The sequence below is a fragment of the Ipomoea nil genome, unplaced genomic scaffold (assembly GCF_001879475.1).
Source record: "Ipomoea nil cultivar Tokyo-kokei standard unplaced genomic scaffold, Asagao_1.1 scaffold1932, whole genome shotgun sequence".
Classification (NCBI taxonomy): Eukaryota; Viridiplantae; Streptophyta; class Magnoliopsida; order Solanales; family Convolvulaceae; genus Ipomoea; species Ipomoea nil.
In genome coordinates, this window is record NW_017618360.1 from 1330464 (window position 1) to 1344213 (window position 13750).

The window sequence follows — 13750 nt, forward strand, 5'->3', positions numbered from 1 at the left end:
AGTCATTTTCTTTTAAAAAATTCTCTTTTGATCTCAGTATTACTGTACTGTAGCATGACCATTTTTGTCATTTATCAACAAAATCATTTAAATTTTTAAAAATACAAAGGCATTTCACTTTTCAAATGGAGAGTTCTCAAAAAAGAAAATAAAAATATAGCGGATCAACGTAACCCACTTTGTAAAAAAAAAAATTAAAATGTCATTGTATTTAACGTCTTTCAATGATTTTGTTGACGGAGGACAAAAAATAGTCATGCCACAATAATATTATGGCAAAATGTGGATGTTCTAATAAAAAATGACTAAAAGTGGACTACCACCTATAAGTCTAAGACAAAAAATGGAATTAACTTTTTTATTTTTTTTCCTTCAACCTTACTCCTTTAATTAATTTGTAATATTTATTCTTAATTTTACGATAATTAATTTATTGTTGTGAATTTTAGGATGTTTCATTGAGCCCTTTGCAATGAGCATTTTGTGGTCAAAGTACTTACAAGGTCCGATTATAATATTTTGTTCAATTTAGTCTTTATACTTTTATTTGGTTCAATTTAGTCTTTGTACTTTAAAAAGTTGTGCAATTAAAGACGAGAGTTAACGGGGTCTCGGAGAATTGAGAAAATATATGAATTATAAGGAGTTCTTGAAATCAATAAACTTAAAATGCCAGAAAAATATAGTAGTTTAATCGTATTTATTTTGAGTTTGTGTTGTTAATGTTGTGTGCCCCTGTGTTTAGAAATCTTTGGCTTAAAAAATATGTGAGCTTTGAAAATTTATGAAATTTAAAGATACTAAATGTTAAAAAGAATTGAAATACTGGCTAATTTCTCTTTAGTTCGTGTTAGTACTAAGCATATGACTAATGTATTGATGTGTGTAGTTACTATGTATTATAAAGTTTGATGTTTTTATTAGTTAGTTCAATTTTTAATTGTGAAAAACTACATTTGGGTTGGTTATCTAATTGTATTTGAATAGTATTTATATTTGAGATTAGTCTAATATGTGTTCTTGTACTAAAATCGTGTTTTGAATTAATTTTTTCAGAGTAAAATTTTTGAATCCGCCCTATATGCATGTATGCACACAATATTCATTTTGCAATTTGGTGAGAGAGCAAATGTAGATGACGACGACGTTGTAGAAAGAAGATCAGACATGCATTCTTTGAATGGAATAAAAGGACATTGCATATAATGTCATCAGTAGAGGAATCAATCTTCATTTTGTTGACAGTAATTCCTTCTTTTATATATATATATATATATATATATATATATATAGTCCATAATAAGGTGTGTACTGATCTTAATGTGTAAACTATTGAAGGATTACTGCACCGGATACGGTTGCACCGCAGAGGTTCTCCAAACATATCGTAGAGCCGCTGTGGTGCAATCACGTAGTAATTGTGGTGCAATCCTTCAATAGTTTGTATGTTAAGGCTTGTTTGCACCTGAATATGATATATATATATATATATATATATATATATATATATATATATATATATATAATTAAATTGGGACAGTACAGTTCGAATTTTAGGCTAATGGTTTTAATTAATCCGTCAAAAATAATTTTTTTTTTTAAATACAATGTAAGAATATTTGATGAAAGTGGGGTTTTAAGGATGCCTAATGTGATATATATGCTGTATTGTCGTACACGTACAACATCTCATTAGTTCAGGGGCGCTTGAAATTGTTTGATCGGTCTTTCCAACATGTTTTGTTTGCCTAGACATGAAGAGTTTGTGTTGTGATAAGCTATTAGTTGCTTCAATCGTTATGCCTTGGACCCGTGTCCAGCATGCTTGCTGGACATGGGTAACAGTGCCGTTAAGCACTGTTATCTCCTTTTTTTTTTTTTTTTTTTTTTTTTTTTTTTTTTTTAATTTCAGATCACTTTGTTATAGAAGTATATGTTCATAATTTTATTACTATATGTGAATAACTATACATTCATAACTCTATAACTGTACATTCATAACTCTATAACTGTACATTCATAACTTCATAACTGTACATTCATAACTCCATAATTGTACATTCATAATTTTCGAAGCTCTATGTTCACAATTTTAGAGCTCTATGTTCATAATTTTATCACTATATGTTCATAATTGTAAGTTCATAATGTTAGAGCTCTTTGTTCATAATTCGATCAATAACTGTACATTCATAATTCCATAACTGTAGATTCATAATCTCATAACTGTAGATTCATAACTCCATAACTGTAGATTCATAACTCTATAACTGTACATTCATAATCTTCGAAGCTCTATATTCACAATTTTAAAGCTCCATGGTCATAATTTTATCACTATATATGTTCATAATTGTAAGTTCATAATGTTAGAGCTCTGTGTTCATAATTTCATAATTGCATAACTGTACATTCATAACGGCATAACTGTACATTCATAATCAAAAAATAATAATAATAACGCCGTTAACGCCGTTAACGGCAAAACACGTGCGATTTTTTTTTTTTTTTAACTAAATGACGCGTTTTTTTTTAAAAACGACGTCGTTTTGGGCCCGTGTCCACAATTCAATGTGGACACGGGTCCAGAGCATAATTTGCCTTAGTTGCTTTACGAGTCTGATATATCAAATTGATGGGCAGACTCCTAAAGCAACTAATAGCTTGTCACAACACAAACTCTTCATGTCTAGGCAAAGAAAACATGTTGGAGAGACCCATCAAACAATTTTAAGCGCCCTTGAGCATGTTGGTGGTAGAGTTGTTACATAAAAAATAGAGACGAGATATATAATTTTAAAAATTTCTAAAAGATAACGATAGAAGTATATAAAATCTCTAATAACTAAGGTAATTGAGTCCAAATTTATTTGAACTCAATTTGTCTAAATATAACAAAAATAAAAATGTAATAAAAAAATGTGTCCAAATATAATGTATAAAAAGTTCAATCAAGAAAAATGCAATTCAAAATTTAATTTAAAAGTGACATTTTTAATGCATATTTAAATACAAAATTATTTACCGAAATTTGATTGTCAATTTTTTTTTTTAAAAAAAAATTATTTTCAATTACAATTAAGAATAATCTACTAAATTTAAAAACATAATTATCAAGTATAAAAATAATAATTTTATATATAATTTTTTTTTAAATGGAGGTCATGTGACGTCGTCCTGACCAGACATGGACAGGACCAGCCCTATTGAATGGACAAACTCATAAAAAGAGATGAACAACTAGATTTTACTCAAAGCTAGATAATGATATGTAATATATGGAGTATATAAATATGGTCAAATGAAGTTTTCAAGGAGAATAGATATGCCTTAATTTTTCTGTTTTTCTTTTTCATTTTAATTTCCAATGATACCATGGGGTAAAAAGGTAAACCTCAAACTAAGAAATTAAACAATATTAAAAAAAATTATGTACAACGTGTTTGACCAAGAGTCACTCGAAGGAAATTTAATTTTGTAGTATGAAGGATTGTTTATATATACATGTGAAATACCAAAAAATAGGTCCATTCATTTAGAATATTTGATTGATTATGCGATTTTATTTATTGGATATTTGTAAATAATAATTTCCATTGGATTATATTCCAATATAATAATTTGGAATAAAAAAGGAATTTAAAAGATATCTCCTGAATTTGTTGAAAAGAAGCTGTCAAATTAAAGAATATTAAATGCATTATTGTCTTGTAACATGTTCTTTGATGATAGCGAGTCAAACAAAATAATTCCATTTCGATATAATAATATAATATACTGAATGTGTACTTTTATCCGGAGAGATAAATCACACATAAAAAGTTCTGTCACCGACTCAATCGAAAATGCGTTACTCATTCGAATTATGTTTTTAACTTTTAAGTATAAGAATCATGTTTGATCACGACAAATTATTATGTGATTATGGTCCACACAATGCTGTGTGGGCTATAATAAAAAGCATACTAGCTAGAAAGACCTTGTACTATGTAACAGATTCGTTTGAAAACACAACTTAAAAAAAAACATGTTTTCATTTATTAATTGTCATTTTGTTAGGGGAAAAGTGATTGCAGGTGAGGCATGTTTCAGGTGCCTCTAACCTCTTTACAACCCATTCATAGCATGCATCAAAGCACACAATCTTTATAATAATGTTGTTAAGAATTTATTAATGTTGTTGGGTTGCTGTTTAGTTATGATTCAGAAAGAAGTTCAATCACACATCACCCCAACTTATACCCCAATTTGGAGTTCGATGTGTAATTGCAACACTCATTGGTTTTGTGTCACATCAAATTTAAGTTGGCAATTATGTCATCCCTATATATATACCGAGTATTATATATTAATTATTAATTTCTTTTGGCTTATACTAATAATAAAGGTGTGGATGTGATGATGCGTGTTTCTTCCTTTTTAACAAAAAATTTCGAGTTTAGATTCGTTACGAACATTATTAAATTAGTCTCGATGTGTCGTGTGGAGACTTAGTATACCATGGCTGAGAAAATCAAAATGTGGTTTGACAAAAAAATAAAACTTTTGGCTTATATTAAGTTTTCGTCCACCTCTTACAACCAATTAAGAGATCATAATTTTAATTTTTATCCTATTGAATTATTTATAACTTATTATTGTAAGAAAAAATGACGCTTTTAATCTCACAATTACGAATATATAGTGGCCTCATATCAGTCACCCAATATAATTATATGTGTCTTTAATTTTGGTCCCTCGATTATTAGCTAGTAGATGACACTTTCTCCATTAATACTATACATTGAATCGTGCCGGTTAATTCCAATCTTAAAACATAATTTCAAGGTTATTAAACTTACAAATTCACCTCAGTATTCTCATTCTCACATATTCTCTCCACATCCAGGAAAAATTGTGCATTGAAATTACAAATTGAGAGAATAAGATTAAGTGTTTTGCTTCAATTTTCTATTTATTATTCTTCCAAATATTATCTACTGAATCAGTGAGTTAACCTCGTGCGAACTGCGAGCTTAATAGTCTATTTATCTTCATCATGACATCTTTCTAAATCCCATTTGTTTTGTGGCTCTTCAGCCACCGTCTGATCCTTGTTCCTGTACTTGCAGTAGAGCAGAAGCTGCAGCATGCCCAGTGGGCACCCGACAAGGTTCGGGCTCTGCAGACACGACAGTAGTTATCCGACGACCAAGATTATTAACGTTGTACAAATCGAAAATCTAATTTAAATTAAACTAAATCAATTGAAGAAAAATTGTGTTATTTAATTTAATTACTAACCGCAAGAACAAGATCGTGGCTCAGCAGCCCATAAGCCATCCAAAGTGAGCTGGTCAAGAACGAAAAGAAAGACAAGTAGAATGGCATATATTCCACGCTCTTTGTCTTTATCACTCGCTTCTGCATGCCACGTGCACAATAATGTTAGTACGTGTTTCTGCATGCCACGTGTACAGTAGTGGTTAGTGTTTGTTATTTTTATTAATTAAGATTTAGAAGCCTTACTCAAATGTATTTTTGGGTGAAGTTTGTTAGTTCAACTATTCGACTAATTTAGATAGAGTATACTTACCTGACCCTTTAGTGTTTATATATAACTATTAACTCGGCTATAAATATTGATCAATACCTTAGACTACTTTTTGTTTTGGATATTAATTGGTAGCAGCTAAACGACGACGTACCAGCACCACAAGAGGAGAAGAGTACATTGACACGGAGGCGACGAGTCCAACGCTGCCGACGAACAGTTTCCGGTGACGATGATCATGGAAGCTGAAAGTGGATATCGCCATGGTCGCCAAAACCATCCCGATCACCGGAATCATCATCAGCGCTACCTTCTTCTGCAAATTCAATTCACATATATAATATATAATTCTAGCTCAACGATCATAACCATGCAGCTTAGCTTAGCATAGCTTGCTTACCTTTCCGGCATTTGATGCGAACCAAAAGTAAATGAGAATGAAGGAGATCTCAAAAGCAATCCCGACTCCATTAATGGTGACCACCGGAAAATTTTCCCACCGGCGACTAACCACCGGCAGGCCATACCACGTGTATAGACAACAGTTGAACAGTGCGAGTATGTACGGAACGCATGAGAACTCTTCTGTACTCTTCTTCTTCATCACCCTCGCAAAAGTTAACCTGCACAATCAATTATTATTTAAACTAAAATAATTTAATTTCTCAAAAATTCAACTATATAATAAATAAATTTCCATGATATATAACAAACTATTCTTTTTTAATAATTTACATTGGTGCAGAATAGAGCATCAAGCTGCCGGCGTTACCTGCAAAAAAGATGCATGCAAGCTAAGTTAATTAATTTTTTAAAATAAATTATATATTCATGCATATTATATTAGAGGCATATATATATATATATATATATATATATATATATATATATATATATATATGCATATATTTACTTACCCATTACTCCCACTGCCAAACGCAGTCTATCTTCCATGGTGGGAAGCTTTGAGAGAGTTTTGGAAAACCCTTCTTGAAATTATGAGTTGTGCATTCCCAGCTGAGGGATATATATATATATATATATATATATATATATATATATATATATATATATATATATATATATATATATATATATATATATATAGAGAATCTACCTTTAGGTAATGGGCCACCTCACTATTCACATATAACCAAAATTTGACTTTTATTTGTCCGTAAATTATATATCATGGAAATTTATTTATTATATAGTTGAATATTTGCAAAATTAAATTATTTTAGTTTAATAATTGATTATTATTTCTGTGATGTGCATGCAATTGTGCAGGTTATAACCTTTGCGAGGGTGATGGAGAAGAAGAGTGCGGACGAGTTCTCAGGCGTTCCCTACATACTCGCACTGTTCAACTGTTGTCTGTACACGTGGTATGGCCGGCCGGTGGGAAAATTTTCCGGTGGTCACCATTAATGGAGTCGGATTGCTTTTGAGATCTCCTTCATTCTCATTTACTTTTGGTTCGCATCAAACGCCGGAAAGGTATATATGTGAGCTGCATGGTTATGACCCTTGAAGGGGGTACGTAACTTATGTCATGTAACCGTAGTGTATTAGATATATATATATATATATATATATATATATATATATATATATATATATATATATATATATATATATATATATATATATATATATATATATATATATATATATTTTTTTTTTCAAATGGGGAAAGCAATATTGATCGAGTATGAAGCATGATTCCTTGACTACAAGTGAAACCTCACATTTTTTGATTAATAATGAATTATGCGTTGATAAACAACCTACTAATGCGTAGGTAACATAATAGATTTAGATTAATTGGTGAGAATACTAGATGCAGTATAAAAAAACTAATTCAATAAATAAAATAAAATATATCTACTATACTAATAAGAGCCCAAGAGAGTTAGGCCTATAATGGGTAGAAAAAATGGCGGTCACAAATTATAATCAAATGAATGGCTCAGATTGATCAGATTTTAATTTTTCCTTTAGATTTCCTAATTTATCCTTAATGAATATGATTATCCGTTAACTTTTCTGTTAATTTCTGTTAGTTCACCCTTAAATTACTCTTTGATTTCAATAAGAAAGGGCATAAGTTCGAACCCCATCCTAATCAAAATTGGCATAATTAGTACTCTATTTTATTCTTATTAAATTAAATAATAATCCAGTAGCTACAACATAAAATAATACATATGCATTTCTTTATTCCAAAAGGTTCCAACCCTAAGCCCCCCCCCCCCCCCCCCCCCCCCCACACTCCGACTCGACAGAGCATTTGGGAAGATGTAAATCATGGTAACTCAACTGAACATGAACCATAGAGGCTAGACCTTTGCTCACTGCGCACAAGGAACCCCCCCTCACTTTGAGAGGTAGCTCCCACACTGCCGATGGTGCATATACATTTCTTTAATTTATAATTATGTGTCTACAATGTCTTTATTCAAAAAAAAAATATTCATTATCAATAAATTAAATAAGAGAAATAATTTCATTAGTTATATTGTCTTTATTTTTCTCCAATATAAAAATACTTTACATTCAAATTCATCAATTGATTATATTCGTTACATTGTCCCTACAATGTCTTTATTAAAAAAAAAGTATTCGTTATCAATAAATTAATTAAGAGAAATAATTTTATTAGTTATATTGTCTTTATTTTTCTCTAATGTAAAAATTCTTTACATTCAAATTCATCAATTGATTATATTCACGACATTGACTATTATCTTTTTTTGTGCACTATTTTTTTTAAAATTAAATATCAAAGTTATAGTACAAAATAATGCTATATATTTATTTACCAAGTATTTTATTAATATCATGAAAAAATTTAAAAATATATAATTAATAAAACCAATCATATTAACTACTTGAGAGATTTGTTGACAAATAGAGTATTCAAATCACACAACAAATTGAAGTGAGAACTATCTCGCAATGTCCTTGTTTGACAACCAGCAGGTAGCGGTTAGCCGATTATATTAGCGAATTTGACCAGTAAATTATATCAATGGTTAGTAAAAAGATATTTGAAAAAATTAGCTGTTTAGATTAACATGTAAAATGACATAATAATAATAATAATAATAATAATAATAATAATAATAATAATAATAATAATAATAATAATAATTTTTAAAAAATAAATAATAAAAAATATAATTAAGCCAATCATATTAACTACTTGGGGGATTTATTGATGAAAAGAGTATTCAAATCACACAACAAATTGAATAGGAAACTATTTCGCAATGTCATTGTTTGGCAATCAACAGTTAGCTCTTCAATATTAGTATATATTTAATATTTTATGCCCTAATTTTTATTTGCTCTCCCTTATGTCCCGTATTTGGTTTCAACCACACCTATACAATTATTTTATTAAAAATTATAATCAATCTTGACTATATTATCTTGCATTTGTAAACTTAGAATCACCTATTTAAATACGTAAATTCAACATTCAATTATCTATGCATGAACAATTCCAATATAATCTTGCATTGATATATACTTTAAAGTACTTATTTAAAAAATACATTGGGTATTATCTCAATCGCGCAACACGCGTAAAAAAACTAGTAAATAAATAAATAGGCAAGAGGGGAAGTATACGTCTACTATATGTCTATATTTGCAAATCATAAGTTGGTAGATGAAGCTAATGCTAATGATATAATTGAATAGAATAGATAAAAAAAAAAAAAAACAATAATAATAATAGAAAATAGTACTATGTGGGCACTATCCTATATGCGGGGTTTTGCTTCTATTTTTATTTTTTTTTTTATTTTATGAAAATGCTCCATTACTGAGTTTATAAAATTTTAAAATTTAATAAATGTTAAAAAGAATTGAAATACTAGCTGATTTCTCTTTAGTTCGTGTTAGTACTTAGCATATGACTAATGGATTGATGTGTAGTTACTATGTATTATAAAGTTTGATTTTTTTTATTAGTTAGTTCAATTTTTAGCTGTGAAATAAAAATTACATTTGGGTTAATTTGGTTCTCTAATTGTATTTGAATAGTATATAATTTATATTTGAGATTAGTCGAATATATGTGTTTTTATGTACTAAAATAAAATCGTGTTTTTAACTAATTTTTTTACTTTCCACAGAATAAAATTTCTGAATCCGCCTTATATGCATGTATGCACACAATATTCATTTTGCAATTTGGTGAGAGAGAAAATGTAGATGACGACGACGTTGTAGAAAGAAGATCAGACATACATGCATTCTTCATGTTGGAGAGACCCATCAAACAATTTCAAGCGCTCGACTCCCTGAGCATGTTGGTGGGCAGAGTCGTTATATAAAAAATAAAGACCCGTGTCTATTTAATATTTATAGAGGCGTAATTTTAAAAACTTCTAAAAGATAACGATAGAGGTATATAAAATTTCTATAATGAGGTAATTGAGTCCAAATTTATTTGGACTCAATTTGTCTAAATATATATTAAAAAAAAATGTAGTAAAAAAATGTGTCCAAATATAATGTATAAAAAGTTCAATCAAGAAAAAATACAATTCAAAATTTAATTTAAAAGTGACATTTTTAATGCATATTTAAATACAAAATTATTTACCGAAATTTCAATGTCAATTTTTTTTTAAAAAAAATTATTTTCAATTACAATTAAGAATAATCTATGAATTTTAAAAGCATAATTATCAAGTATAAAAATAATAATTTTATATATAATTTTTTTATTAAAAAAAAAACGGAGGTCCTGTGACGTCGTCCTGACCAAACATGGCCAGAACCGGCCCTGTTGGAGGGACAAACTCATAAAAAGAGATGAATAACTCGATTTTACTCAAAGCTAGGTAATAATATGTAATATATGGAGTATATAAATATAGTCAAATGAAATTTTCAAGGGAAATAGATATGCTTTACTTTTTTTTTTTTCCCCTTTTTCATTTTAATTTCCAATGATACCATGATGTTAAAAGGTAAACCTCAAACTAAAAAATTAAATTACATTAAAAAAAATTAGGGAAAAGAGTCAAATAGGCCCTCAAACTTTAGCTTAAAAATTAATTAGGCCCCTAAACTTTTTAAAGGTTCAATTACACCCATCAACTATTCATTTAGGTGCAATGAAGCCCAAAAACAAGTTAATGACCTGCTATCACAGGTCATTTGTGTTTAGGCCACCTTCCAGCGAATTTTCCGACAAAAAAAAGAGGTGACCAGCAACCGACCCAGATTTGCCGAAAATTTCGCAGGTCACTTCTTTTGTCGAAAATTTCGCCAGTCACTTTTTTTTTGCCGGAAAATTCGCCGGAAGGTGGCTTGAACCCTAATGACCTGTGATAGCAGGTCATTAATTTATTTTTGGGCTTCGTTGCACTTAAATAAACTGTTGGTGGGTGTAATTGCATCTTTAAAAAGTTTAGGGACCTAATTGACTTTTAAGCTAAAGTTCGAGGGCCTATTTGACCATTTTCTCAAAAAATTATGTGTAACAAGTTTGATCAAAGAGTCATTCGAAGTAAATTTGATTTTGTAGTATAAATGAGTGTTTATACATGTGAAATACCAAAAAATGAGGTCCATTCATTTAGAATAATATTTGATTGATTATGCGATTTTATTTATTGGATATTTGTGAATAATAATTTCCATTGGATTATATTCCAATATAATAATTTGGAATTAACAAAAAAAGGAATTTAAAAGATACCTCCTGAATTTGTTGAAAAGAAGCTATCAAATTAAAGAATATTAAATGCATTATTGTCTTGTAACAGGTTCTTTAATGAATAATGATAGCGAGTCAAATAAAATAATTTCATTTTGATATAATATATCGAATGTGTACTATATAAATCACACTAAAAAATTTTTATATGGCAGACCCAATCGAAAGTGTGCTACCCATTCGAATTATGTTATCGACTTATAGGTATGAGAATTATGTTTTATCCACTCGGCCACTCATTTTGGCGAGCATATGTTATCTCAATCTATCTGGTTGTGATTATTGGAAAGCACACTAATCCTGATAATCAAATTCAATTCCTGAATATCTAGTCCTATCTTATAGCATATTTTCACATGTTTTAAGCATAATTCATGTTCAAATCTCCCTATATATTGTATGGGAATGTATGTGACGGTAAATATGTTATCGACTTACCAGAATATATTTTGTAAAGAAATAATTAGAGTTAATTTCATTTTTGGTTATAGATTTATAGGTGTTAATCCACTTTTAGTTCTTTTTTATCAGAACATCCCTTTTTAGTCCTAGTATTATTGTGACATAACTAATTTTGATCGTTTATAAAAAAAAATAGTTGAAATTTCGTTAAATCTAATGACATTTCGATATTTAATTATGAATATTTTTTAAAAAAAATAAAATAAAAAATATAACAGCCCAACGCATTTTGTATTATTCGAGCGTGTGTGCGTGTACGTGTTCATTTATTAATTGCCATTTTGTTAGGGGAAAAGTGATTGCAGGTGAGGCATGTTTCAGGTGCCTCTAACCTCTTTACAAACCATTCATAGCATGCATCAAAGCACACAATCTTTATAATAATGTTCTTAAGAATTTATTAATGTTGTTGGGTTTCTGTTTAGTTATGATTCAGAAAGAAGTTCAATCACACATCACCCCAACTTATACCCCAATTTGGAGTTCGATGTGTAATTGCAACACTCATTGGTTTTGTGTCACATCAAATTTAAGTGGGCAATTATATCATCCCTATATATACCAAGTATTATTAAATATTAATTCCTTTTGACTTATACTAATAAAGGTGTGAATGAGATGATGCGTGTCTCTTGCTTCTTAACAAAAAATCTCGAGTTCAGATCTGTTACAAACATTCGTGGAGACTTAGTGTATCATGGCTGAGGAAATCAAAATCTGGTTTGACCAAAAAAAAAAAAAAACTTTTGGCTTATATTAAGTTTTCATCCATCTCTTACAACCAATTGAGAGATTATAATTTCAATTTTTATCTTACTGAATTATTTATAACTTATTATTGTAAGAAAAAATGACGCTTTTAATCTCACAATTACGAATATATGGTGGCCTCAGTCACCCAATATAATTATATGTGTTTTAAATTTTGATCCCTCAATTATTAGCTAGTGGATGACACTTTTTCCATTCCATTGAATCGTGCCGGTTAATTATATTCCAATCTTAAAACATAATTTTCAAGGTTAAACTTACATATTCACCTCAGTCTTCTCATTTCCACATCTTCTCTCAGCATCGAGGGGAAATTATGCATTGAAAGTACAAATTGAGAGAATAAGATTAAGGCCCTGTTTGGTAAAAAAAATTGGCCTATGAGTCAATTTTGGCTTATTTGACCACTATTAATTGTTTGATTTAGTTAAAATATCAATATAAATGTTTGGTTAATTAGCTTTTTGCAACTCCAAAAGGCTAAAATTCAAAATGCTACTCCAAGCAACTTTTTCAATTAGTTTTTTGAGAAAAGAAATTATATCAAACAGCTATCAGCTAACAGCTAATTTACCAAACACTTTTCTACAATCAGCTAATGTTATCAACTATTTATACCCTCTAATTAACACAATCAGCTAACAACTAACACTTATCAGTTAACAACCATTTTACCAAACAGGGCCTAAGTGTTTGCCTCAGTAGTATATTTATTCTTCTCCCAGATATTATCTACTGAATCAGTGAGCTAAGTCTGTGCGGACTGCGCGCCCAATAGTATATTTATTGGAAGGGAATATATGAGAGAAAGAAAATCAAGGTAAATTTATAAATTTAGTCTTGAAAATTTATGTTATGAGATAGAAGTTAGTAATATTTGATAGTTCTAATTTGATTTACCAAAAAAAAAAAAAAAAGCACTACGCGAGTACCTTCATTTGTGCATTTTTTGGGTTTTTACAAGAGGAGAAAAAAAAAAAGTGTGTTACACCCGCCTGCCTGGGCGGTGACGGCCACTCTAAATGCATGCATTATTTTTTTTTTAAAGAATTTTTTTTATGGTCGTGCAACGGCGAACTTCTCTTCTTCTTTCTTTCTTTCTTTTTTTTTTTTTCTTTTTTTTTTTTAAATTTGTCTCTTTTTTTTTTTGTTTTTAATAAATATAGTATATAATTTTGATACCATATTATTATAATTAACAGTTTATAATTATAATTTTATTATGATTTTTTCGTGTTTAA

The 13750-nt window shown here is 29.3% G+C and overlaps 1 protein-coding gene across 1 annotated transcript; it reads right to left on the bottom strand.

Annotated features, from left to right (window-relative positions):
• Positions 1-4781: 4781 nt before the first annotated feature.
• LOC109193972 (bidirectional sugar transporter SWEET3-like) lies at positions 4782-6528 on the bottom strand. Its single transcript, XM_019344809.1, has 6 exons — positions 6451-6528; positions 6269-6305; positions 5934-6156; positions 5688-5849; positions 5284-5403; positions 4782-5161 (listed from the first exon to the last, which is right to left on the bottom strand). The coding sequence occupies exons 1-6, from the start codon at positions 6485-6487 to the stop codon at positions 5024-5026; spliced, it is 717 nt and encodes a 238-aa protein (XP_019200354.1). The 5' UTR covers positions 6488-6528; the 3' UTR covers positions 4782-5023.
• Between the last annotated feature and the right edge of the window lie 7222 nt (positions 6529-13750).

What these genes read in the sequence shown, in the direction of transcription:
- LOC109193972 (XM_019344809.1), bottom strand. Translation starts at nt 6,487, where the DNA reads ATGGAAGATAGACTGCGTTTGGCAGTGGGAGTAATGG. An exon ending in ATGCTCTATTCTGCACCAAT is followed by an intron (nt 6,157 to 6,268) that starts GTAAATTATTAA and finishes TTGATTGTGCAG; the next exon opens with GTTAACTTTTGCGAGGGTGA. An exon ending in CTTCTCCTCTTGTGGTGCTG is followed by an intron (nt 5,404 to 5,687) that starts GTACGTCGTCGT and finishes CGTGGCATGCAG; the next exon opens with AAGCGAGTGATAAAGACAAA.